Source organism: Microcaecilia unicolor, chromosome 2, assembly GCF_901765095.1.
Source record: "Microcaecilia unicolor chromosome 2, aMicUni1.1, whole genome shotgun sequence".
In the NCBI taxonomy this organism is placed as follows: Eukaryota; Metazoa; Chordata; class Amphibia; order Gymnophiona; family Siphonopidae; genus Microcaecilia; species Microcaecilia unicolor.
This window is the reverse complement of record NC_044032.1, coordinates 171,073,249-171,099,341: the sequence shown is the minus strand read 5'-3', so window position 1 is coordinate 171,099,341 and position 26,093 is coordinate 171,073,249. Positions and strand designations below refer to the sequence as shown.

At 44.8% G+C, this 26,093-nt stretch overlaps 1 protein-coding gene across 1 annotated transcript in view; it reads right to left on the bottom strand.

Annotated features, from left to right (window-relative positions):
* Positions 1-26,093, bottom strand: part of YTHDC2 (YTH domain containing 2) — a 229,445-nt gene that overhangs the window by 112,991 nt on the left and 90,361 nt on the right. The window contains 5 exon segments of the mRNA XM_030193495.1: positions 6,850-6,930; positions 7,016-7,103; positions 7,194-7,290; positions 18,066-18,244; positions 23,701-23,766. Of these exon segments, the coding sequence (XP_030049355.1) occupies positions 6,850-6,930; positions 7,016-7,103; positions 7,194-7,290; positions 18,066-18,244; positions 23,701-23,766 (511 nt within the window).

The window sequence follows — 26,093 nt, the reverse complement described above, 5'->3', positions numbered from 1 at the left end:
TTCCCCCTGCCCACACAGCTGGTTCGGCATCGCTCCCTTCCCTCCCTGTCCACTGGCGGCTCTCTCTCACCTCCCCTCCCAACCCAGTTTACCTTTCAGTAAGTCTTCAGCCCAGTAGCCCAGCAGCAGCCGTACTAACAGGCTGCCTGCACCAGGCCTTTTCCTCTGCACCATCCCACCTTCTTCTGACACAGGTTGGGAGGAAAGGGGAGGGGAGAAAGTGCTACCAGTGGTCCAGTAGGGCAGGGAGAGATGCCGGACTGACCATACATGAGTGCAGACAGGGAAGGGAGGGAGCATTGATAAAGAAGGTTAAAAGAGAATATGAAGAACAACTTGCTGTGGAGGAAAAAAAAAACCTCATAGTAACACGTTTTTCAGGTACATCAGAAACAGGAAGCCTGTCAAGGAATCCGTGGGACCATTAGAAAATGAAGGAGCAAAAGGAGCACTCGGGGAGGACAAGGCATTAGCGCAAAGATTGAATGAATTCTTTGCTTCGGTCTTTATGGAAGATGATGTAAGAGATATACCTGTACTGGAAATGGTTTTCCAGGGTGATGATACGGAGGAACTAAAAGGAACCTCAGTGAACCTAGAAGACATACTAAGCCAAACTGACAAGTTAAAGAGTGTGGACAATGGGGAGCCAGTTGATATTGTATATCTGGATTTTCAGAAGGCGTTTGACAAAGTGCCGCACGAAAGACTCCTGAAGAAATTGCAGAGTCATGGAATCGGAGGTAGGGTATTATTATGGATTAAGAACTGGTTGAAAGATAGGAAGCAGAGAGTAGGATTGCGTGGCCAGTATTCTCAGTGGAGGAGGGTAGTTAGTGGGGTCCCGCAGGGGTCTGTGCTGGGTCCGTTGCTTTTTAATGTATTTATAAATGACCTAGAGATGGGAATAACTAGTGAGGTAATTAAATTCGCCGATGACACTAAATTATTCAGGGTCATCAAGTCGCAGGAGGAATGTGAACGATTACAGGAGGACCTTGCGAGACTGGGAGATTGGGCGTGCAAGTGGCAGATGAAGTTCAATGTTGACAAGTGCAAAGTGATGCATGTGGGTAAGAGGAACCCGAATTATAGCTACGTCTTGCAAGGTTCCGCTTTAGGAGTTACGGATCAAGAAAGGGATCTGGGTGTCGTCGTCGATGATACGCTGAAACCTTCTGCTCAGTGTGCTGCTGCGGCTAGGAAAGCAAATAGAATGTTGGGTGTTATTAGGAAGGGTATGGAGTCCAGGTGTGCGGATATTATAATGCCGTTGTATCGCTCCATGGTGCGACCGCACCTGGAGTATTGTGTTCAGTACTGGTCTCCGTATCTCAAAAAAGATATAGTAGAATTGGAAAAGGTACAGCGAAGGGCGACGAAAATGATAGTGGGGATGGGACGACTTTCCTATGAAGAGAGGCTGAGAAGGCTAGGGCTTTTTAGCTTGGAGAAGAGACGGCTGAGGGGAGATATGATAGAAGTGTATAAAATAATGAGTGGAATGGATCGGGTGGATGTGAAGCGACTGTTCACGCTATCCAAAAATACTAGGACTAGAGGGCATGAGTTGAAGCTACAGTGTGGTAAATTTAAAACGAATCGGAGAAAATTTTTCTTCACCCAACGTGTAATTAGACTCTGGAATTCGTTGCCGGAGAACGTGGTACGGGCGGTTAGCTTGACGGAGTTTAAAAAGGGGTTAGATAGATTCCTAAAGGACAAGTCCATAGACCGCTATTAAATGGACTTGGAAAAATTCCGCATTTTTAGGTATAACTTGTCTGGAATGTTTTTACGTTTGGGGAGCGTGTCAGGTGCCCTTGACCTGGATTGGCCACTGTCGGTGACAGGATGCTGGGCTAGATGGACCTTTGGTCTTTCCCAGTATGGCACTACTTATGTACTTATGTACTTATGAGTGATAAATTACCTGGACTGGACAGCATATAACCAAGGGTACTGAAAGAACTCAAACATGAAATTGCTGATCTGTTAGTGATTTGTAAACCTGTCGTTAAAATTATCTGCAAGACCTGAAGACTGGAGGGTGGACAATGTAACGACAATTTTTTGAAAGGGCTCCAGGGGTGATACGGTAAATTACAGACCGGTAAGCCTGACTTCAGTGTCGGGGAAAATAGTGGAAACTATTATAAAGAATAAAATTATGGAACACAGACAAACATGATTTAATGGGACAAAGTAAGCATGGGTACAGCCAAGGGAAGTGTTGCCTCACCAACTTGCTTCATTTCTTTGAAGACGTAAACAAACATGTGGACAAAGGTGAGCCGGTTGATGTAGTATCTAGATTTTCAGAAAGCTTTTGACAAAGTTCCACATAAGATACTTCTGGAAAAATTAAAAAACATTCGTGGGATAAGAGGCAATGTCCTTCTGTAGATCACAAATTGGTTACTGAACACAAAGAGAGTAGAGTTAAATGGCCATTTTTCTCAATGGAGGAGGGTGAATAGTAGTGCCGCAGGGATCTGTACTGGGACTGGTGCAATTTAACAAATTTAAAAATGACCTAGAAAACGGAACCACAAGCAAGGTGATTAAATTTGCAGATGACACAAAACTATTCAAAGTTGTCAAAACACATGCAGACTGTGAAAAATTGCAGAAAAACCTTAGGAAGCTGGAAGACTGGGCATCCAAATGGCAGACGAAATTTAATGTGGAAAAATGCAAAGTGATGCACATTGGGAAGAATAATCCGAATCATAGTTACCTGATGCTAGGATCCACCTGCGAAGTCAGCACTCAAGAAAAAGATCTAGATGTTATTGTAGACAATAAGCTGAAATCTTATGCCCAGTGTGCAGCGGCAGCCAAAAACGCAAATAGGATGCTAGGAATTATTAGGAAAGGGATGCAAAATAAGAAACTGAATGAAATCTCTATAAACCTGGAAGATGTAATGGCACACTTTGACAAATTGAAGAGTAGCAAATCGCCTGGACCGGATGGTATTCATCCCAGAGTACTGATAAAAATGAACTTGCAGAACCTATTGTTAGTAATAAGTAATTTATCTCAAGCATGGTACCGGAAGATTGGAGGGTAGCCAATGTAACGCCGATTTTTAAAAAGGTTCCGGAGGTGATCCAGGAAATTATAGACCGGTGAGCCTGATGTCAGTGCCAGGCAAAATGGTAGAGGCTATTATAAAGAACAAAATAACAGAGCATATTCAAAAGCATGGATTAATGAGACAAAGTCAACATGGGTTTAGTGAAGGGACATCTTGCCTCACAAATCTACTACATTTCTCTGAAGTGCTGAACAAACATGTGGATAAAAGTGAGCCAGTTGATACTGTGTTTCTGGATTTTCAAAAGACATTTGACAAAGTACCTCATGAAAGACTCCAGAGGAAACTGGAGAGTCATGGGATAGGAAGTACTGTTCAACTGGTTAAAAGAGTAGAGTTAAATGGTCAGTATTCTCAATGGAGAAGGGTAGATAGTGGGGTTCCCCACAAGCCTGTGCTGGAACCGCTGTTTTTTAACATATTTATAAATGATCTAGAGAAGGGAGTAACTAGTGAGATATTTAATTTGCTGGAGTCACAAAGTTATTCAAAGTTGATAAATCTCAAGAGGATTGTGAAAAATTACAAGAGGACCTTACGAGACTCGGAGGCTAGGCATTCAAATGGCAGATGATGTTTAATGGGAGCAAGTGCAAAATGATGCATGTGGGAAAGAGGAACCAGAACTATAGTTACGTGATGCAAGGTTCCACATTAGAAGTCACCACCCAGGAAAGGGATCTAGGTGTCATCGTTGATGATAGGTTGAAAGCCTCTGCTCAGTGTGCGGCAGTGGCTAAGAAAACAAATAGAATGTTAGGTTTTATTAGGAAAGGAATGGAAAACAAAACTGAGGATATTATAATGCCTTTGTATCACTCCATGGTGTGACCGCACCTTGAATACTGTGTGCAATTCTGGTCACCGCATCTCAAAAAAGATATTGTGGTATTAGAGAAGGTACAGAGAAGGGCAACGAAAATGATAAAGGGGATGGGACGGCTTCCCTATGAGGAAAGGCTAAAATGGCTAGGGCTCTTCATCTTAGAGAAAAGACAGCTGAGAAGAGATATGATAGAGGTCTATAAATAATGAGTGGAATGGCACGGGTAGACATGAATCGCTTCTTTACTCTTTCCAAAAATACTAGGACTAGGGAGCACCCAAAGAAGCTACAAAGTAGTAAATTTAAAACAAGTCAGAGAAAATATTTCTTCACTCAATATGTAAATGAACTCTGGAATTCGTTGCCAGAGAATGTGGTAAAAGCAGTTGGCTTAGAGGGTTTAAAAAAGGTTTAGATAGCTTCCTAAAAGAAAAGTCCATAAGCCATTATTAAGATGGACTTGGGGAAAATCCACTGCTTATTTATAGGATAAGCAGCACAAAATGTGTTGTACTGTTTTGGGGTCTTGCCAGGCACTTGTAATCTGGATTAGCCACTGTTGGAAACAGGATACTGGGCTTGATGGACCTTCAGTCTGTCCCAGTATGGCAACACTTATGTACTTATATTATAATGCCTCTGTAGCACTCCATGGTGCAACCTCACCTTGAGTATTATGTTCAATTCTGGTCGCCGTATCTCAAAAAAGATACAGTGAAATTAGAAAAGGTTCAAAGAAGAGCGAACAAAACAAAAAAGGGGATGGAACTCCTCCCATATGAGGAAAAGCTAAAGAGGTTAGGGCTCTGCAGCTTGGAAAAGAGACGGCTGGGGTGGGGGGCATAATTGAAGTCTATAAAATCCTGAGTGGTGTAGAAGGGGTAGAAGTAAATCAATTTTCACTCTTTCAAAAAGTACAAAGACTAGGGGACACTCAATGAAATTGCATGGAAATACTTTTAAATAAAAGGAAATATTTTTTCAAAGAATAGTTAAGCTCTGAAACTCGCTGCCGGAGGTTCTGGTAATGATGGTTAGTGCATCTGGGTTTAAAAAAGGTTTGGACAAGTTTTTGAAGGAAGTGTCCATTGTCTGTTATTGAGGTGGACATGAGGAAGCCACTGTTTGTTCCGGGATTGGTAGCATGGAATATTGCTACTAATTGGGTTTCTGCCAGGTACGTGTGACCTGGATTGGCCACTGTTGTAAGCAGATACTAGGCTAGATGGGCCATTGGTCTGACCCAGTATGGTTATTCTTATATTCCTATAGGGAGGGAGGCAGGCTAATTATTAATCATGATGCATAATTAACACATTAATCGCGATTAACATGTAAGCCCTATTGAAAAAAAAAAAAAAAACTATAGGTCTCTAAAGATTGCCACAAATACATTAAGCCTGTCCAGTCAACAGACCCACACTGGTAACCTATCTGAAATCTTTGGGTAATAATCAAAGCCCTTTCAGAAGGCAAACTAGAATTTTACCCACATACATCAGAGCTTTATTAACCAAACTGTCAGCAGGTAAATGTATGCAGAGATTGGAGATGTGAGAACAGTTTTGAATAATCAGAGCTATGTAAATATTTTCAAGGAGAAAAAATTATAAGCAGAAAAAGCAGTGGAATTTAGGTTTAGCAGTACAAACTTCAGAGGTACAAATATGCAGTAGCACAAGTGAGGGTGTAGCATGGAACCCTCAACCAATATAGCCACTGAGAGGTGACAATAAGTCTCTTGGAGTTCAACTGTAATCTTACTGCAGCCCTGCCCCTGACAGGGCCCCACAGTTTTAGTGTGCACTAGCTGTCTTCAAGGTTAACCAAAAACAGAACTGGCTCTGGCCTAACCTCCAGCAGCAGGATTTCGCTAAGGTAGAAGGTACAGCTTAAGCCCACCTCCATTAAGCTTCTGCTGCTTGTACATCTGGGATGAAGGCATATACTGGACAGCTGCTCTGGTCTTTCCTGGGTCTCTTTGGTCTTTCTGTGCTCTGAGTTTATCTGTCTGCCAGAACCACCCCCTCCCTGCTCTGCTTTGACTAAGCCACGCCCTTTCTACTCTCTACTGCAGAATTTAATGTAGATCTGTGAAGGAGTGTTGTGAAGAGCAATCTGTAACTTCCTATACACTCCATCACAAAATACCTCAAGGAGCTTGCAGCAAGGCAGGCAGTTTTGATTATTGCCCTATTCACCTCTAATGTACAGTAGGGCTGGACTGTTGTTGTAAACAACATATCCCATATAGTTGCATGTCATTAACCCATTAGTGCCCAACGTTCCCATATGGGTGCTTATTATGGGAACATTGGGCACTAATGGGTTAACAAAAAAAATGAGCAGAAAAACATTAAATTTTATGTTGTTTGTATGCCAATAAAAGATATTCCTTCCACAACAGAATGGCCAACACACCTCAAATTAAATGAAAATTCCTGTAAACACCCCAGGAAAACACAAAAATGAAAAGTTTCCAGCTGCCTGCTCCTAATGTACAGAATTAAGTGGACTAACAACCATACTATGAGATTTGTCAGAAATCTTTAAAACTGAATTTGTCTAAACTGCCTTTTTGTGCATGTTAGATTCCTAGTGACAAATCATAAATCAGAACTTTGCCAGAGCTAGCAACTACCTGAAGGAAGCAATTCAAATAATAAATTTGAGATGGGATTGCCTTTCACCTTCAGGAAAGGAATCCAAAATGAGGTAGCGAGAGACACTAAGGACACAATTCACCACATTTTTCTCCCATTCCATCTCTACGGAAAAGTAGTTTTACTGTTTTCTACTCTTATCTTTACTGCCCATTGTTCTGTCCATTTGTCCTTCTACTGATGTCTGTACTAAACGCAGTATATCAAACAAACCATGAGTCATTTCTATCCTGAAGGCTTAATTCAAGCAAGCCTACCTCTTTCACTTTGCCAGAGTCAATAACAAAGATGACATCATTGACTGTGATGCTCGTTTCTGCAATATTTGTAGAAAGAATCTATAAAGAAAAAGTTAATTAGCTTGAAAGTGAAAGTGGTATGATGTGATTTATAAAATGCTTCATGTGAACAGTAGATACTTGCTATTTTGCGGATTCCTGGAGGAGGAACTTTCAGCACCTTCTTTTGGTCTGATGTTTGCATGTTGGAATGGAGCATAAAAACTTGATACCTGTAGGCAAACATGACTGAAGTAGTGGGTATGGTCAGAAGAACATGAAATATACAGTAAGAAGTGATAAAAGCTGAAGTTTTTTTTTACCTATGGGCGTTATCAGCAAATCGCTTGTCATCAAAGAGGATACGATCTCTCAAGCCAACAATCTCATCATAGCCAGGCAAAAATATCAAAATCGCCCCTCAAAAAATAAAAAAAAGAGAAACCTGGATAAGGAAAATGGACTGGGGGCCTGACTCCTTAACATCTTCAACCACAGACACAGAAGAAAGTAATTTTACTACTACTAATCATTTCTATAGTGCTACTAGACATACGTAGCACTGTACACATTATATGCAGGTGCTTTCTCTGTCCCTAGAGGGCAATGGAGAATTAAGTTACTTGCCCAAGGTCACAAGAGGCTGCAGTGGGAACTGAACCCAGGTTGCCAGGATCAAAGCCCGCTGCAATAACCATTAGGCCACTCCTCCACTCTAATAATAATTTTATAACAGAGTGGCTAGGTTAACAGATTAAGTAGGCAGCTACTCAGGCACAGACTTTATAAAATACTAGTATAAGTAGAAGGAATTGCGCCTTGAGGACCCGATGCTCACAACTCCAATGCTTTTCTGAATAGCGTTGTAAAAATACTATTGGAACAGTGCAGAACAAGGCCCTAACGCTCAACACTAATGAGATGCAAATATAGGTATGCTTACAGCGTTGAGCATTAGGGAGTTCTGCAGGAGGGTTGTTTGGTGTGCACGCAGAAGAGTTCTGCTGTAAGCTTGGCTCCTGTGTGCATGTGCCTGGTAAAACCCAAATGTGAAGCACACATTGGTGTCTGTTTTCTGAGGCCTAAATATAAGTATTTTATTTTTTTTTTTTTTATAGCTTGGATGCTTATATTTAGACGTAGGAAACAGATGCCAATGTGTGCTTTCACTTGGGTCTTGTCACAACCAGCATTTAAGGGCTTGCACGGGCTTACTTCTGTTTCCAAAAGCAATCAAAACCGGCAGATTTTGCAGAAAAAAATCATGAAAGAAGGATGAGAATCATGAGAAAGCCTCTCTTCCAACACCCTAATGCCTTCTCCAACCTGGCGTTATTTATTGCAGCGGTAAGGCAGTTCTGTTTCGGGCGCTCTTTTCTAAGCATTGGGGAGGAATACAAAATCTCATTAACATGAGCTTCATTACATTAGCATGCTACTTGCATTGTTCATCTACTTGCATTGTTCATCTGCATGCTCGTTTGTTCCTGCGTTCCGAGCCTTTGAACATTCTGCACAAGTAAATGCGGGGGCTAGTACAGCGCTAATGGCCTCTAATGTCCACGTTTACTTTTATGCATTGGGCATTCACTTTTAAGCATTGGGGCCTGAATGCAGATGCAAACATTTACACCTACTTGAGAGCAGGTGTAAATGTTTGCGCATATAGTTCACAAGTGTGCTAATTAAAGTATTTTGTAATCAACATGTGTACTTGCAAACTCTGCTCAATCTCCACCCAGATCACTTCCCCAGCCACCCCCCCCCCCCCCCCCACCTGTAAAGTATGCACCTTCTTGATAAGGCGCGTGCATTTAAGTCATTCATATTTTATAAAAAGCCTTTTACAAGCATATGTGGCCACAAATGAGCAAAAAAGACTTTATAAAATTACCCTCACAATGGAAGAAAATCTTTAGTCAATCAGGGCCTTAGTCACAAAAGGAACTGACTGCTAGGATAATATTTACAATTCACACAATTTACTACACTAATATCTTCTAATTTACAGTTCGGATCTGAGGCATACCAAGATGACTGTAGCAAAGGCCCATAATTTAATGATCCCAAATACAGTGACATGGGCTGCGAGTATGATTATGGCTTTTCTGAGATGAGTACCTGCACCAGTATTCATAGCATCAGAAAAGGAAATCCAAACTCCCTTTGCAAGGGAAAAAGAAGAGTTTAAGTGCTCCACTACATCATGCCTTCTTCTCTGAAGTCTATGTAGTAGAAACTAATGAACTGTAAGCAATTTGCTTAAACATCAACAGCCTCAGGTGGTTGGTAACAGTAGACATTCGCTACTCAGTTCCCACTTTATTCTGTAGCAAGCAAACATTGCTATAAATCTAACTATTTTTAATTATTAACTTGTTCCTATCTCCCTGATGCTTCTGTTCACAGTTATGTTGATGGAGGACAACTATTTAAATAGCCAGGCTAGGCTGGCGCCTGCCTCACAGTGACATATGTGCACAAGTTTACTGCTCCTCTGCGATATAGCCACTGGGAGGAGACTTCTGCTCTAGCTGCCTGCAAAAGAAGAGCTCAAGACACAAGTCAACCTTGTAAAGAAACATTGTGTTTTAAGCCTGTAATATATTGGATATAGCGAATGCTACATACCTGTAGAAGGTATTCTCCGAGGACAGCAGGCTGATTGTTCTCACTGATGGGTTGACGTCCTCGGCAGCCCCCTCCATCGGAAAGTTTACTAGCAAAGGCCTTTGCTAGTCCTCGCGCGCCCATGCGCACCGCGCATGCGCGGCCGTCTTCCCGCCCGAAACCGGCTCGAGCCGGCCAGTCCAGTATGTAGCAAGACAATACACTTCAAGGGAAGACTCAACTCCAAAGGGGAGGCGGGCGGGTTTGTGAGAACAATCAGCCTGCTGTCCTCGGAGAATACCTTCTACAGGTATGTAGCATTCGCTTTCTCCGAGGACAAGCAGGCTGCTTGTTCTCACTGATGGGGTATCTCTAGCCCCCAGGCTCACTCAAAACAACAACCATGGTCAATTGGGCCTCGCAACGGCGAGGACATAACTGAAATTGACCTAAAAAATTTACCAACTAACTGAGAGTGCAGCCTGGAACAGAACAAACAGGGCCCTCGGGGGTGGAGTTGGATCCTAAAGCCCAAACAGGTTCTGAAGAACTGACTGCCCGAACCGACTGTCGCGTCGGGTATCCTGCTGCAGGCAGTAATGAGATGTGAATGTGTGGACAGATGACCACGTCGCAGCTTTGCAAATTTCTTCAATAGAGGCTGACTTCAAGTGGGCTACCGACGCAGCCATGGCTCTAACATTATGAGCCGTGACATGACCCTCAAGAGCCAGCCCCGCCTGGGAGTAAGTGAAGGAAATGCAATCTGCTAGCCAATTGGATATGGTGCGTTTCCCTACAGCCACTCCCCTCCTATTGGGATCAAAAGAAACAAACAATTGGGCGGACTGTCTGTGGGGCTGTGTCCGCTCCAGATAGAAGGCCAATGCTCTCTTGCAGTCCAATGTGTGCAGCTGACGTTCAGCAGGGCAGGAATGAGGACGGGGAAAGAATGTTGGCAAGACAATTGACTGGTTCAGATGGAACTCCGACACGACCTTTGGCAAGAACTTAGGGTGAGTGCGGAGGACTACTCTGTTATGATGAAATTTGGTGTAAGGGGCCTGGGCTACCAGGGCCTGAAGCTCACTGACTCTACGAGCTGAAGTAACTGCCACCAAGAAAATGACCTTCCAGGTCAAGTACTTCAGATGGCAGGAATTCAGTGGCTCAAAAGGAGGTTTCATCAGCTGGGTGAGAACGACATTGAGATCCCATGACACTGTAGGAGGCTTGACAGGGGGCTTTGACAAAAGCAAACCTCTCATGAAGCGAACAACTAAAGGCTGTCCTGAGATCGGCTTACCTTCCACACGATAATGGTATGCACTGATTGCACTAAGGTGAACCCTTACAGAGTTGGTCTTGAGACCAGACTCAGACAAGTGCAGAAGGTATTCAAGCAGGGTCTGTGTAGGACAAGAGCGAGGATCTAGGGCCTTGCTGTCACACCAGACGGCAAACCTCCTCCAATGGAAGAAGTAACTTCTCTTAGTGGAGTCTTTCCTGGAAGCAAGCAAGATGCGGGAGACCCCCTCTGACAGACCCAAAGAGGCAAAGTCTACGCCCTCAACATCCAGGCCGTGAGAGCCAGAGACTGGAGGTTGGGATGCAGAAGCGCCCCTTCGTCCTGTGTGATGAGGGTCGGAAAACACTCCAATCTCCACGGTTCTTCGGAGGATAACTCCAGAAGAAGGGGGAACCAGATCTGACGCGGCCAAAAAGGAGCAATCAGAATCATGGTGCCTCGGTCTTGCTTGAGTTTCAACAAAGTCTTCCCCACCAGAGGAATGGGAGGATAAGCATACAGCAGGCCCTCCCCCCAATCCAGGAGGAAGGCATCCGATGCCAGTCTGCCGGGGGCCTGAAGCCTGGAACAGAACTGAGGGACTTTGTGGTTCACTCGAGATGCGAAGAGATCCACCAAGGGGGTGCCCCACGCTTGGAAGATCTGGCGCACCACTCTGGAGTTGAGCGACCACTCGTGAGGTTGCATAATCCGGCTCAGTCTGTCGGCCAGACTGTTGTTTACGCCTGCCAGATATGTGGCTTGGAGCACCATGCCGAGACGGCGAGCCCAGAGCCACATGCTGACGGCTTCCTGACACAGGGGGCGAGATCCGGTGCCCCCCTGCTTGTTGACGTAGTACATGGCAACCTGGTTGTCTGTCTGAATTTGGATAATTTGGTGGGACAGCCAATCTCTGAAAGCCTTCAGAGCGTTCCAGATCGCTCGTAACTCCAGAAGATTGATCTGCAGATCGCGTTCCTGGAGGGACCAGCTTCCTTGGGTGTGAAGCCCATCGACATGAGCTCCCCATCCCAGGAGAGACGCATCCGTGGTCAGCACTTTTTGCGGCTGAGGAATTTGGAAGGGACGTCCCAGAGTCAAATTGGAGCAAATCGTCCACCAATACAGGGATTTGAGAAAACTCGTGGACAGGTGGATCACGTCCTCTAGACCCCCAGCGGCCTGATACCACTGGGAGGCTAGGGTCCATTGAGCAGATCTCATGTGAAGGCGGGCCATGGGAGTCACATGAACTGTGGAGGCCATGTGGCCCAGCAATCTCAACATCTGCCGAGCTGTGATCTGCTGGGACGCACGCACCCGCGAGACGAGGGACAACAAGTTGTTGGCCCTCGTCTCTGGGAGATAGGCGCGAGCCGTCCGAGAATCCAGCAGGGCTCCTATGAATTCGAGTTTCTGTACTGGGAGAAGATGGGACTTTGGATAATTTATCACAAACCCCAGTAGCTCCAGGAGGCGAATAGTCATCTGCATGGACTGCAGGGCTCCCGCCTCGGACGTGTTCTTCACCAGCCAATCGTCGAGATATGGGAACACGTGCACCCCCAGCCTGCGAAGTGCCGCTGCTACCACAGCTAGGCACTTTGTGAACACCCTGGGTGCAGAGGCGAGCCCAAAGGGTAGCACACAGTACTGGAAGTGGCGTGTGCCCAACTGAAATCGCAGATACTGTCTGTGAGCTGGCAGTATCGGGATGTGAGTGTAGGCATCCTTCAAGTCCAGAGAGCATAGCCAATCGTTTTGCTGAATCATGGGGAGAAGGGTGCCCAGGGAAAGCATCCTGAACTTTTCTTTTACGAGATATTTGTTCAGGGTCCTTAGGTCTAGGATGGGACGCATCCCCCCTGTTTTCTTTTCCACAAGGAAGTACCTGGAATAGAATCCCAGCCCTTCCTGCCCGGATGGCACGGGCTCGACCGCATTGGCGCTGAGAAGGGCGGAGAGTTCCTCTGCAAGTACCTGCTTGTGCTGGAAGCTGAAAGACTGAGCTCCCGGTGGGCAATTTGGAGGTTTTGAGGCCAAATTGAGGGTGTATCCTTGCCGGACTATTTGCAGAACCCACTGATCGGAGGTTATGAGAGGCCACCTTTGGTGAAAAGCTTTCAACCTCCCTCCGACTGGCAGGTCGCCCGACACTGACACTTGGATGTCGGCTATGCTCTGCTGGAGCCAGTCAAAAGCTCGCCCCTTGCTTTTGCTGGGGAGCCGCGGGGCCTTGCTGAGGCGCACGCTGATGACGAGAGCGAGCGCGCTGGGGCTTACCCTGGGCCGCAGGCTGTCGGGAAGGAGGATTGTACCTACGCTTACCAGAAGCATAGGGTCCAGTCTTCCTTCCCCCGAAAAATCTTCTACCTGTAGAGGTAGATGCTGAAGGCTGCCGGCGGGAGAACTTGTCGAATGCGGTGTCCCGCTGGTGGAGAGACTCTACCACCTGCTCGACTTTTTCCCCCAAAATGTTGTCCGCACGGCAAGGCGAGTCCGCAATCCGCTGCTGGATTCTATTCTCCAGGTCAGCGGCACGCAGCCATGAGAGCCTGCGCATCACCACACCTTGAGCAGCGGCCCTGGACGCAACATCAAAAGTGTCATAAACTCCTCTGGCCAGGAATTTTCTGCACGCCTTCAGCTGCCTGACCACCTCCTGAAAAGGCTTGGCTTGCTCAGGGGGAAGAGCATCAACCAAGCCCGCCAACTGCCGCACATTGTTCCGCATGTGTATGCTCGTGTAGAGCTGGTAAGACTGGATCTTGGCCACGAGCATAGAAGAATGGTAGGCCTTCCTCCCAAAGGAGTCTAAGGTTCTAGGGTCTTTGCCCGGGGGCGCCGAAGCATGCTCCCTAGAACTCTTAGCCTTCTTTAGGGCCAAATCCACAACTCCAGAGTCATGAGGCAACTGAGTGCGCATCAGCTCTGGGTCCCCATGGATCCGGTACTGGGACTCGATCTTCTTGGGAATGTGGGGATTACTTAATGGCTTGGTCCAGTTCGCAAGCAATGTCTTTTTCAGGACATGATGCAAGGGAACAGTGGACGCTTCCTTAGGTGGAGAAGGATAGTCCAGGAGCTCAAACATTTCAGCCCTGGGCTCGTCCTCCACAACCACCGGGAAGGGGATGGTCGTAGACATCTCCCGGACAAAGGAAGCGAAAGACAGACTCTCAGGAGGAGAAAGCTGCCTTTCAGGAGAGGGAGTGGGATCAGAAGGAAGACCCCCAGACTCCTCGTCAGAGAAATATCTGGGGTCTTCTTCGTCCTCCCACGAGGCCTCACCCTCGGTGTCAGACAAGTTCACGGACCTGTGTCTGCAACCTCGCCCGGCTCGACTCCGTGGAGCCACGTCCAAGATGGGGGCGTCGAGAGGTAGACTCCCTCGCCCGCATCGGCGAAGCTCCCTCCGCCGACGTAGTCGGGGAGCCTTCCTGGGAGGTGGCCGCGGTCGGCACCGCACGCGGTACCGACGTCGGGGACCTCAACCTGGGCGATGGACCAGCCGGCGCCACGCTCGACGGTACCGGAGGCGCAAGCACCGCCGGTACCGGAGGGGTAGGGCGCAACAGCTCTCCCAGAATCTCTGGGAGAATGGCCCGGAGGCTCTCGTTCAGAGTGGCTGCAGAAAAAGGCTGAGAGGTCGATGCAGGCGTCGACGTCAGAACCTGTTCCGGGCGAGGAGGCTGTTCCGGGCTGTCCAGAGTGGAGCGCATCGACACCTCCTGAACAGAGGGTGAGCGGTCCTCTCGGTGCCGATGCCTGCTGGGTGCCGAATCCCTCGGCGACCCAGAGCTCTCGGTGCCGACACGGGGAGGAGACCGGTGTCGATGCTTCTTCGACTTCTTCCGAAGCATGTCACCGGAGCTCCCCGGCACCGACGAAGAGGACGTGGAATCCATCCGTCGCTTCCTCGGGGCCGAGACCGAAGAGGGTCGATCCCGGGGGGGCTGTACCGCAGGAGCCCTCAGGGTAGGAGGAGACCCACCCGAAGGCTCACCGCCACCAGCAGGGGAATGGACAGCCCTCACCTGCACTCCTGACGATGCACCTCCGTCCGACGACATCAGCAGACGAAGTCTCGGTACCACCGACGTCGATGCAGTCGCCCGATGCCTCGGCGCCGATGCAGAGGCCCGATGCCTCGATGCAGTCGATGGAGCGGCAGCCAAGGAAGATGGTCCGGACGCTGACGACGTCGATGCACTCGATGCCTCCGGTGCCGATGTCGACGAAGAGCCCGAGAACAAAACGTTCCACAGGGCTAATCTCGCTACCTGAGTCCGCCTTTGTAACAGGGAACACAGACTGCAGTTCTGAGGGCGGTGCTGGGCCCCTAGACACTGAAGACACGCAGAGTGCCTATCAGTGAGCGAGATTACCCGGGCGCACTGGGTGCACTTCTTGAAGCCGCTGGAAGGCTTCGATGTCATGGGCGGAAAAATCACGCCGGCGAAATCAAAAGCCGAAATGGCGAAAATTGAAGCACCAAAATTTAAAGGGAGAAAAATCTCGACCGAGGCCAAACTAGGCCTACCCCGACAACGAAAGAAAACTTACGGGGCAAAAACTGTGAAAAATACGGGAAGGGCAGAAAACCCGAAAGGGTCTTCCAGAACACTTCCGGAGCGCTTCCCGAACTTTTTTTAAAAGAAAAACAATGAAAAACACGTCGAAAAGGACGCGCGAGGTCGACTCTCTGGGGCACGAACGGCGTAACACGACCGTACCGAGCGCGGACGAAAGAAGACTGGCCGGCTCGAGCCGGTTTCGGGCGGGAAGACGGCCGCGCATGCGCGGTGCGCATGGGCGCGCGAGGACTAGCAAAGGCCTTTGCTAGTAAACTTTCCGATGGAAAGGTTTTATTTTATTCTTTGATGAATTTAAATGTTCTTAAAAATTGAATCATCCATCTAAATTCATCTTCATATGTATTTATCCATTCATTCTTAAATGCATCTATTTTATTATGCTTTTTTAATCTGTCATTATATATTTTTTATATAACATTTAAAATTATAAAATGAATTTTAAATATTTAAACGTATATATATGTTATCTACTTTTATATTGTTTTTATAATTTATGTATTCAAAATTTGATTATAGACTCCTGATGCAGGCCTAACGGCCGAAACACGACGTTGTGTCGAGTCTTTACACCTCAATAAACATCTTTATTATTATATATCCTTTCAGTCTTTGGAATCCTTGGTCGTCCTCCCACTTTTATTTCATTTCTTGTTGTTGTCCGTGGGGCGTCTAGTGTTCTTCGCCTTTTGGCGGATATTTTCTCTCTATGCTTAAAGCTGTTACAGAGAACTGAGTGGTGCTTTTCTTTAGTTTGATACAAAGAGGAAGCAAGAAGCAGTATATATTTGAAATCTTCTTGACTGGGCTCTGATTGGCTCAGGAGCTCATCTCATTTGGACTTTACTGGTTTTGAGTTCAGTCTTAGCCAGGAAGAGAGCGATAGATCTCTTTGCTGAGGATCTGTGAATTATATGTCCCGATCTTCCTAGATACTGTTTAGCCAGTATGGAACTGTTTAGTTAATTTTCTAATTGATCCATTTTTTAGTTACTTGTTACTGTTTGCCATTTGCACATTTTTTGTCCACTGTTCCATATTTCTGAGAATAAGCACAATTGTTTGTTCACTCTGCTTGTCTGGACTGACAAAGAATCCTGGTGATTTGTGTGTTGGATCTGTGAGTGCTTTCTGGGAACTGTGGGACCACTGGAAGTACGGTGCAAATAACCTACAAATCAAAGGGGATAATTTGGGATTGGGAGACTCGCCCAGAGGTGTTTGAGACTTAGCTGGTGGGAGGAGGGTGCTATTGTATAGCAGAAGCGGCAGGTGCAGGCAGACTTGAGCTGTGATAGGGACAGACCCTCTAAGTGACCACAGAGTAACCCCAGGCGGGCGGGTGGCTAGGCATTTTGTGACAAACCTCTTGGTGGCTTCTTCTCTAGTTTATAAGATGATTCCAGTGTAAAAGAAAGTGATGAATGCCTGCTTTCTTCTGCCCATGCAATGTGAGGCCGAGTGGGATGGGGGTTCAGAAAATGAGGATCTCTACTGAAAAATGTCTACGGGGATAACATATCCCCCCCCCCCCGAATCCACCTACAAAAATGTACTTTACCTACCCAGTTTAATATCTTACCAGCCAATGTCACTATATATCTTTTTTTAAATAAGATTTAATTTAATAATTGAAAAATAAGCAGCACTTAAAAAGCTGCCCGAAACAAAGGGAAAAAATCAAGACACCCAACATAAAATTCAAACATGAATTATGTGTGTTACAGTTAGGTAGCAAGTTTGAAACAGAATTTTAAATTAATCAGCTCAACTAGAAGGCAGTTTTAGAATCCCTGTATCCCATTTCATTGAAAAGGTATTACTGGTTTAAAAAAGTGGCAAATATTTTGTTGGGGTGGGGGGTGGTTAAGCAGCAAACTTTTGTCAGCCTAATTAACTTATTCTTCCTCAAATGTGTACCTAGGGAAACTGTATTGCATTTCTCCCCCCAACTAATGCTTTCATTAGGGAAAAGCTTATGTGAATAGCTGGTCACATTCGACAACAATCCTGCAAATTGGTGTTTTCTGTATTACTACTGCAGTTCGAGAGGCATCATAGAAACAACAACAACTTCAGGGCAAGCACTGTCATTGTTCCTTAGACATTCATATTGCAGAAGAATGTCTTGCCCTTCAAACACCTTGTTCATAATGGTAATAAACACAAGGCACCTGATTCAGTCTTCAGCCCATCTTCTCTACTCTATATAAATAGTGCTTGTATGCCAAATATGTTTGAACAGTAAGGTACTCAACTTAATACTAAATAGTATTTTCATGGGTGATGTGGCATTCCTACCTACAATTCTTGTTAGGCTGAAGCAATATCATGTAAGTTACTGATCAAAGCTGATGCTCAATAAAGAGCTTTGTGTCATAAACCTTCAAAAAATAACTTAACAGTTCTTAAAACCACTCTCTTGTCTACATCTCAAATATAACCTGTAGCAAACGTTTGCTATGGTTTAGATTTAGTTCTTTAAAAAGGGGAACAAAAGTCCAAACCAAAGGTAAATATTGGTCAGAGGTGCCCACAGATGTCTGGCTCAATGGACTTTATGGGGTATATCGAGAGACATTCAACAGATGATGCTGGCCTGACAACCATTTCCAGCAATGCTGGTTCTGAAAGATAAGAAATCAAGATCCCGTAATCAATAGTCAAATTACAGTCATATACGGGCAATTGATATTTACCAGAATCACAGTTGTGGCATATGTTATAAAGAAGATGCATAATCAAGTCCAAATCCACTTTTTCATCATCAAAACTATGATGATAAGCTTTCAGAAGCTCTCTATCCTCTGAAGTAAGGTCACCACAATCTGCCTGGACAAGAGAACTTTCATCCAGATTTCCAAACTCTAGTGAGGCACTGAAAACAAACAACCATCCATTAATTTTATCCTCAAGTACACAGAAATGTAATTATATTTCAGTACATGGCAGCAGTATCTGAAGTGAGATACAAATTCCAAATGTTATACATTAAGGGGTCAAAATTCAAAGTGATTTAAGCAGCCAGGAGAGGCTCCTGGCGGCTTAAAATGAATGTGCGGGCTATCCACTAATATTCAGCAGCACTTAACCAGATAGCGTCACTGTATATCATCACTTACCACTAAACTCAAAGCCAGCTAGTTTGTGGACAGACTGGGGGCGGAGTCAGCAGTTAACCACTTAAGTCAATTGGTCAAATCAGACCACATAAAATGCAGTACTATCTTTAGTGGTGTCACTTAGACGGTTAAGTGCGAAAAGGCTCGGCCTGCTCCGGAGGGAGTGCATCAACCAAGCTGGACAGTTGCCTCATTGAGGTCCGCAAGTAGACACTCGTGAAGAGCTGGTATGTCTGGATCTTGGCAGCGAGCATAGCGGCCTGATACGACTTCCTCCCAAAAGAGTCCAAGGTTCTAGATTCTCTGCCTGGGGGCGCTGAGGCATAGTTCCTAGTGCTCTTGGCTCTTTTGAGGGCGGAGTCCACCACCATGGAATTGTGAGGTAGCTGAGACCTCATCAATCCAGGCTCACCATGGATCTGATATTGGGATTCAGTTTTTTTTCGGGATCACGGGATTAGACAGAGGGAACAACCAGTTATGCATAAGGACTTCCTTCAGTACATTATGCAAAGGAGCCATTGTAGCCTCTCTAGGCGGAGAAGGATAATACAGGACCTTGAGCATCTCAGCCCTGGGCTCATCCTCAACCTCCATAGGGAAGGGAATAGCCGCAGCCATTTCCCGGACAAAGGAGGTAAAGTATAGACTCTCCGGTGGAGAAAGTCTCCCATAGGACTCATCAGAAGAAAAGTACCTGGGATCTTCTTCTTCCTCCCACAAACGCTCATCTTCAGTATCGGACAAGATATCCCTCAGAGCAGTCCAAAACTGAGCCTGCCTCGACACCAGTATCTCCGTATCTCAAAAAAGATATAGTAGAATTGGAAAAGGTACAGCGAAGGGCGACGAAAATGATAGTGGGGATGGGACGACTTTCCTATGAAGAGAGGCTGAGAACGCTAGGGCTTTTTAGCTTGGAGAAGAGACGGCTGAGGGGAGATATGATAGAAGTGTATAAAATAATGAGTGGAATGGATCGGGTGGATGTGAAGCGACTGTTCACGCTATCCAAAAATACTAGGACTAGAGGGCATGAGTTGAAGCTACAGTGTGGTAAATTTAAAACGAATCGGAGAAAATTTTTCTTCACCCAACGTGTAATTAGACTCTGGAATTCGTTGCCGGAGAACGTGGTACGGGCGGTTAGCTTGACGGAGTTTAAAAAGGGGTTAGATAGATTCCTAAAGGACAAGTCCATAGACCGCTATTAAATGGACTTGGAAAAATTCCGCATTTTTAGGTATAACTTGTCTGGAATGTTTTTACGTTTGGGGAGTGTGCCAGGTGCCCTTGACCTGGATTGGCCACTGTCGGTGACAGGATGCTGGGCTAGATGGACCTTTGGTCTTTCCCAGTATGGCACTACTTATGTACTTATGTACTTATGTACCAAGGAACGATGTCCTCGATGGCGGTGCCGAGAAGTCGATGCCCACCTGGACTCCGGTGAAGCTTCCTCCATAGATGTCGAAGGGGAGTCGACCTGGGTGGCAGGCGAAGGGCCAGACGCCGCTGCAGCAGACGGTATGGAAGGCGCAATCACCCCCAACACAGAAGCAGACTGGCGCAGCAATCCTTCCAGAAGCTCTGGAAGCAGGGCCCTGATGCGCTCGTCGAGAGCCGCCGTCGGACAAGGCTGAGTCTCTCCTCTCCCCCCTTTCTCTATTTCTGTGGATGGCACTCTCATTCTCCCTGTGTCATCAGCTCGTAACCTTGGAGTTATCTTCGACTCCTCTCTCTCCTTCTCTGCTCACATTCAGCAGATTGCCAAAACCTGTCATTTCTTTCTCTATAACATCAGCAAAATCTGTCCCTTCCTCTCTGAACACTCTACCAGAACCCTTATCCACACTCTTATCACCTCTCGCTTGGATTATTGCAACCTGCTTCTCACCGGCCTCCCACTTAGCCATCTCTCTCCTCTTCAATCAGTCCAAAACTCTGCTGCGCGACTCATTTTCTGCCAGAGTCGCTATGCTCACATTAGCCCTCTCCTCAAGTCACTTCACTGGCTCCCTATCCGTTTCCGCATTCAATTCAAACTTCTCTTACTGACCTATAAGTATATTCACTCTACTGCTCCCCAGTACCTCTCCACTCTTGTCTCTCCCTACGCCCTCCCCTCGGGTACTCCGTTCTGTGGATAAATCTCTCTTGTCTGTCCCCTTCTCCTCTACGGCTAACTCCAGACTCCGTTCCTTTTATCTCGCTGCACCTCACGCCTGGAATAGACTTCCCAAGACTGAACGTCTAGCCCCATCTTTGGCTGTTTTCAAATCCAGGCTAAAAGCCCACCTCTTTACCGCTGCTTTTGACTCCTAACCACTACTCACTTGCCCTGTACCCTTTTATTCTCTCCTCTTTAATTCCCTTACCTCTTTGTTCTGTCTGTTTCTTTGTCCTATTTAGATTGTAAGCTCTATGAGCAGGGACAGTCTTATCATGTATGGTGTACAGCGCTGCGTATGCCTTGTAGCGCTATAGAAGTGATAAGTAGTAGTAGTAGTAGTATTTCCAAACTCTAACTAGCTTGAAAGCTCAAATTATCTTCTCAGAAATCATGAAACAGTCCTCAAAACCACCTTGTCCTCATGAAACCAAAGTCACACAAAGCTTTTATTTCACATACTATTTGTGCAGAAGAGAGAACTGCCAAAATTAAAGTTATCTGGATATAAGAATGACCATCAAAGGCTCAAAAAGTGGACTCCTCAAGGCACTTAACACCAAATTCATATTCAAGAGATCAAAGGCTTCACAAGTTCAAGCTAATTATCTTCCAGCCTTCACAATCTACTAATACTTGGGTGCATCACTAGGTCCTTTCCAAATATTGTTTCTCTTGTAGCACAGATTGTTATTAGCATCCTGAGATGTAGCATCTTCTACCTCTTAATAAACAGAAAAATTCAATCCACTGATACCTTCAAACGGTCATGTTTTATTGTTTTTATTGTAAACCGCTTTGTTTTGCTTGCAAGGAAAGCAGTATATTATTTCTAATAAACGGTTCTTATGATCCTTGCACAAACAGCAGAGTCCAAAATACCAAACAGGCACCAGGAGCCTTCAGAAATGGAACACGGTTCTTTATTGATAATTGTCAATATTCAAAAATGGACCCAATTATCAATAAAGAACTGTGTCCCATTTCTGAAGGCTTCTGGTGCCTTTTTGGTGTTTTGGACTTTGGACCCTCTCTGTACTGTGCCTTGCACAAACAGCAACATTTTCCTGGCTTTGCTACATATTTAGTTACCTATCTGAAATGCACAGACGAGGCTAGGGAATTCTCTTTGTACAGGCTGTCCTTGATAAAAGCCTAGAGACCTCTTAACCACCTGAGAAAATAACAATTGAATACCTACATTCTATCACAGAACTGGCCACTGTGTCAACAGGAATTCCTGCGATGGTTTTATGTGAACTCTGGACCCAGGAAAAATCTCTGTAGTTGATATTAACCCCAAAACTCTCAAACACTGACACTTTTATACCAAAACCAACATTTGCAACAATCTTGTGTCTTTCCTTCAGTGACAGATAGGCAGGTACAACAAAGGGCAGAAGTCTGGAGTAACCTTACAGAAAAGACCAGGTCTGAAAGATAAAAAGATATAGAGCCATCAAAAACGTCCACACTTCCCCTGTCTTGTTTATAATGGTTATCGATTTGTTGTCCAGTTTGCATGATGGCTTCCAAAAAGAGAACACATTTAAACTGCATTAAAATGATCTAGATATAGAGAAAGTCAGTAATATAGCTGGAGTCAAAGTCAAGCTCTTAGGAGTTCTACTCACCTGTAAAATCTATGTTAATCACCAGACTATACCTGCTGAACTTGCTGCCATACCAATGAATGGGGGACAGAGATAACCCTAAGAACTTTGATTTAGAACCAAGCAATATTTTCCTTTTGTCATTACTTTGCCCCTTCCATGCAGTGCAGGTCTCCCTGGTATCTGCTAAGGATCTGCTCTGCTTATCAGCCAATAAGTAATGCTGTCCAGCAACATTTACACAGTAACATAGTAGATGATGGCAGATAAAGACCTGTATGGTCCATCCAGTTTGCCCAACAAGATAAACTCATTACACATGGTATGTGATACTTCATATGTATGCCTGACCTTTATTTGTCCTTGCCATTTTCAGGGCACAGACCATAGAAGTCTGCCCAGCACTGGCTTTGCTTCCTAATTACCAACGTTGCCACCCAATTTCCACTAAGCTTCTGTGGATCCATTCCTTCTAAACAGGATTCATTTGTGTTTATCCCACACATTTTTTTAATTCCACTACCATTTTCATCTTCACCACCTCCCATGGGAGGGCATTCCAAGTATTTATCACCCTTTCCGTGAAAAAATACTTCCTAACATCATTCCTCAGTCTGCCCCCCGTCAACCTCAATTCATGTCCTCTAGTTCTACCGCCTTCCCTTCTCTGGAAAATGTTTATTTGCGGACTAATACCTTTCAAATATTTGAACGTCTGTATCATATCACCCCTGTTTCTCCTTTCCTCCAGGGTATACATGTTCAAACCTGCATCCAATCACTGTGAACCATTTTATTAAACACACATTTATCATCAAGAAAACCACAGGTTATTCATTATGAAGGCAATTTTAGAAAGCATTTTCCACATGTAAAGAACGTTTTACATGCAGAAAATGGCTATTATAAAATTATGCAGGTATATATCTGTTTATACATACAGTTGCTAACAAGAGCACATGTACTTTTACATGTTTTGCCCACAGGTGTTCCAGGAGGCGGCATCTCTGTGGAAACCACTGCTCGCCCTGGGACTGGTAGCATGGAATCTTGCTACTATTTGGGATTCTGTCAAGTACTTGTGACCTGGATTGGCCACTGTTAGAAACATAATACTGAGCTAGAAGGACCACTGGTCTGAAGCAATATGGCTAATCTTGTTTTCTTATGACCTGGGGTGAGGTTGCAAGGTACTAACATACTTCATAAAATATGTGCATACCTGCAGAGAACAAGCACATAGTTGCAACTGCCTTGGAACAAGTGTAACTTTGTGTGAAAGCATTTGTACACAACTTAGGCAAGTTTTAGGAACCTCTTTTATAAATGTACAAACACAGATAGGTACCCTGTTATAAAATTACTCCACATGTCATTTGCCACATTAGCTACAGTGGTTAAGTTCTACAAAATAAAGATGACATCTTACCTATAAGATTCAAGAAGATCAACAACTTCAGTCTGTCCAAAGTGCCTAGCCCAGTCCAAAGCCATCCTGCAGGAGAAACAAAATCATCCAGACTTCCCTTTTAGTGCTACATCTAGCCATCATGTTACCTTTCTCTACCCCCATTCTTCAAAACAGTTTTGTTCTACAGTGGCAATCAAATCCGGTCCTCTAGCCCCACAAACCAGTCTGGCTTTCAGGATTTCCACAGTACGTACACATAAAATATATAACAAAGGCAGTGAATGCAAATCTCTCTCATGTCTATTCCATGTGGATGTCATGAAAACCAGAACTGGAACCAGAGAATCGTGCTCTAAAAGAATGCTATCCCCTCATTCTGTAACAGGGCGCCTAAATTTACAGAATAGTATTGTCCACGCTGGTAAGTGTACACTTACACATGTAAATGGCAGTAGTGCTCCTAAAGACTATTCTGTACTTCAGTGCCAAAATAGCTTAACATATAATTGCAAGGGGGCCCTAACAGGAGAGGGGCATGGGAATATCATAAGCAGGGCTAGCATTTGCACAGGCTACTTAAAGAATACTGTAAGTTATACATGTAAATTCCAAATTTACACCAGCCACAGACTTGAACATGCCTACATTTAGGCACATTCGTACCGCTTTAGGCTAGTATTCTATAAGAACACTTGTGCTCCTAAGTGTTCATACAGAATAGGTTCACACACCTGCAGAAAGATGGCACCTAAATTTGTGGTGCCCAGTTACAGAATTGTCCTGTAGGGACTACATTCTATATATCATGCCTGAAAAAAATTGGCAGCAAAATAAAATTTGCCTAAGTGTACTCTATAAAGTACGCCTTAATTTAGGCATACTTTATAGAATAAGCTTAAATTTCTGTGTAGCATATAGAATACACTGAGCACTGCTCCGTGTGACTAAATTTAGTCGTGGACTAAATCCGGATCCTAAATTATGCGCAAACCAGGTTTACTCTATAACAATGAGCATAGATTTTAGAAACACCCATGACCTGTCCATTCCATGCCCGCTTTTCAACTACGCGACTTAAAATTTACACGAACCATGTTACAGAATACGCTTAAGCCAGCTCTGCGCGTAAATTCTAATTAATGCCAATCAGTGCTGATAATTGGTTGTTAACATTCCAATTATCAATGCTGATTAGCTTAACCAATTAGCTTATGCGCACTGTTATGGAATGCGCTTCCATTTCCGTGCAGAAATCTCGGCATGATATATAGAATCCCAGGGTATAGGGGTAAATTTGTACTTGAAAGCAGCACCAGCTAATTTCTCATCCGCACACTATAAATGGTTTAAGATGATAATAAACGGAAAATATGTCTGACCAGCTCTTTTTGCAATTAGTCCTAATAGTTTCAATTAACCTCTTGAATATCAAGATAATCTTGCAAGTAATAAAACCCCTAAAGGTCTATGAGCATGGTAAATGTACTGCCAGCCCTAAAATCACAGTGGTAAAATAAAATTTCCATGCATCCAAGAACATTCTTCAATGAGAGCTCAGATCAAAGTTGAACGCATAAAACCTATTTGCTGCTATGCCTGGTTAGAAAAGGCAAGTTTTCAGAACAAAACTGTCAGGTTTTAGAACTAAAAAAAATCCTTTAGTAACCCATTCTATGTTTATCAGTCATTCTGAAGTATCCTGGTTATTCCAGACCTTGTCTACCAACCATAGGCTGCTGAGAAAGGAAACTATATGCAACCAAGTCCCAAATCTTCCTCCAGGCATCATAACATATCTAATTTTGTCAGACAGAAAAGCTAAAAGGTCTATGAAATCCATGAAGCCACTACATCTACATTTCTAGGTGTACTGAAGCCTTACTCCAAGCAGGCTCAGATTTAGGCTCTGGCAAGTGCCCCCAGTGCCAAATTTTCATAGGCACAGGAGCACCACTGCTGCTTGGTCTCATTCAGGCCTGCTGCCACATTCTGTTTAGTGACTGCTTGTTCTTTATCTAATGAAAGGTAACTGGCCCTTGGATATCTACATCCTATACACATGATTTTGGACTTTTTAGGTACATTTCGCAATAGGCAACCAGGGCCAGTCTTAGCAAGTGTGGGGCCCTGTGCAGACCAAGTTGGTGGGGCCCCATCCTAGCCCTGCCCCTAGCCCCGCCCCACCCCATTGATAAGATTATTCAATTTTTAGAAAATTTGTATGAAATTTCAAATAAACACAAATGAAGCTAAACTTGTACAGAAAAACTGATTGAAACAATGAGCACAATGCTATCATGAAACCCCTCCTCCACAGAAATTATTCAGTTCAAGTCCACTACAATTAGTAGTTCCAATTCTCATAACAAAGGAGAATAAAGGAAAAATATTAAGAGAAGATTCAGTACTTT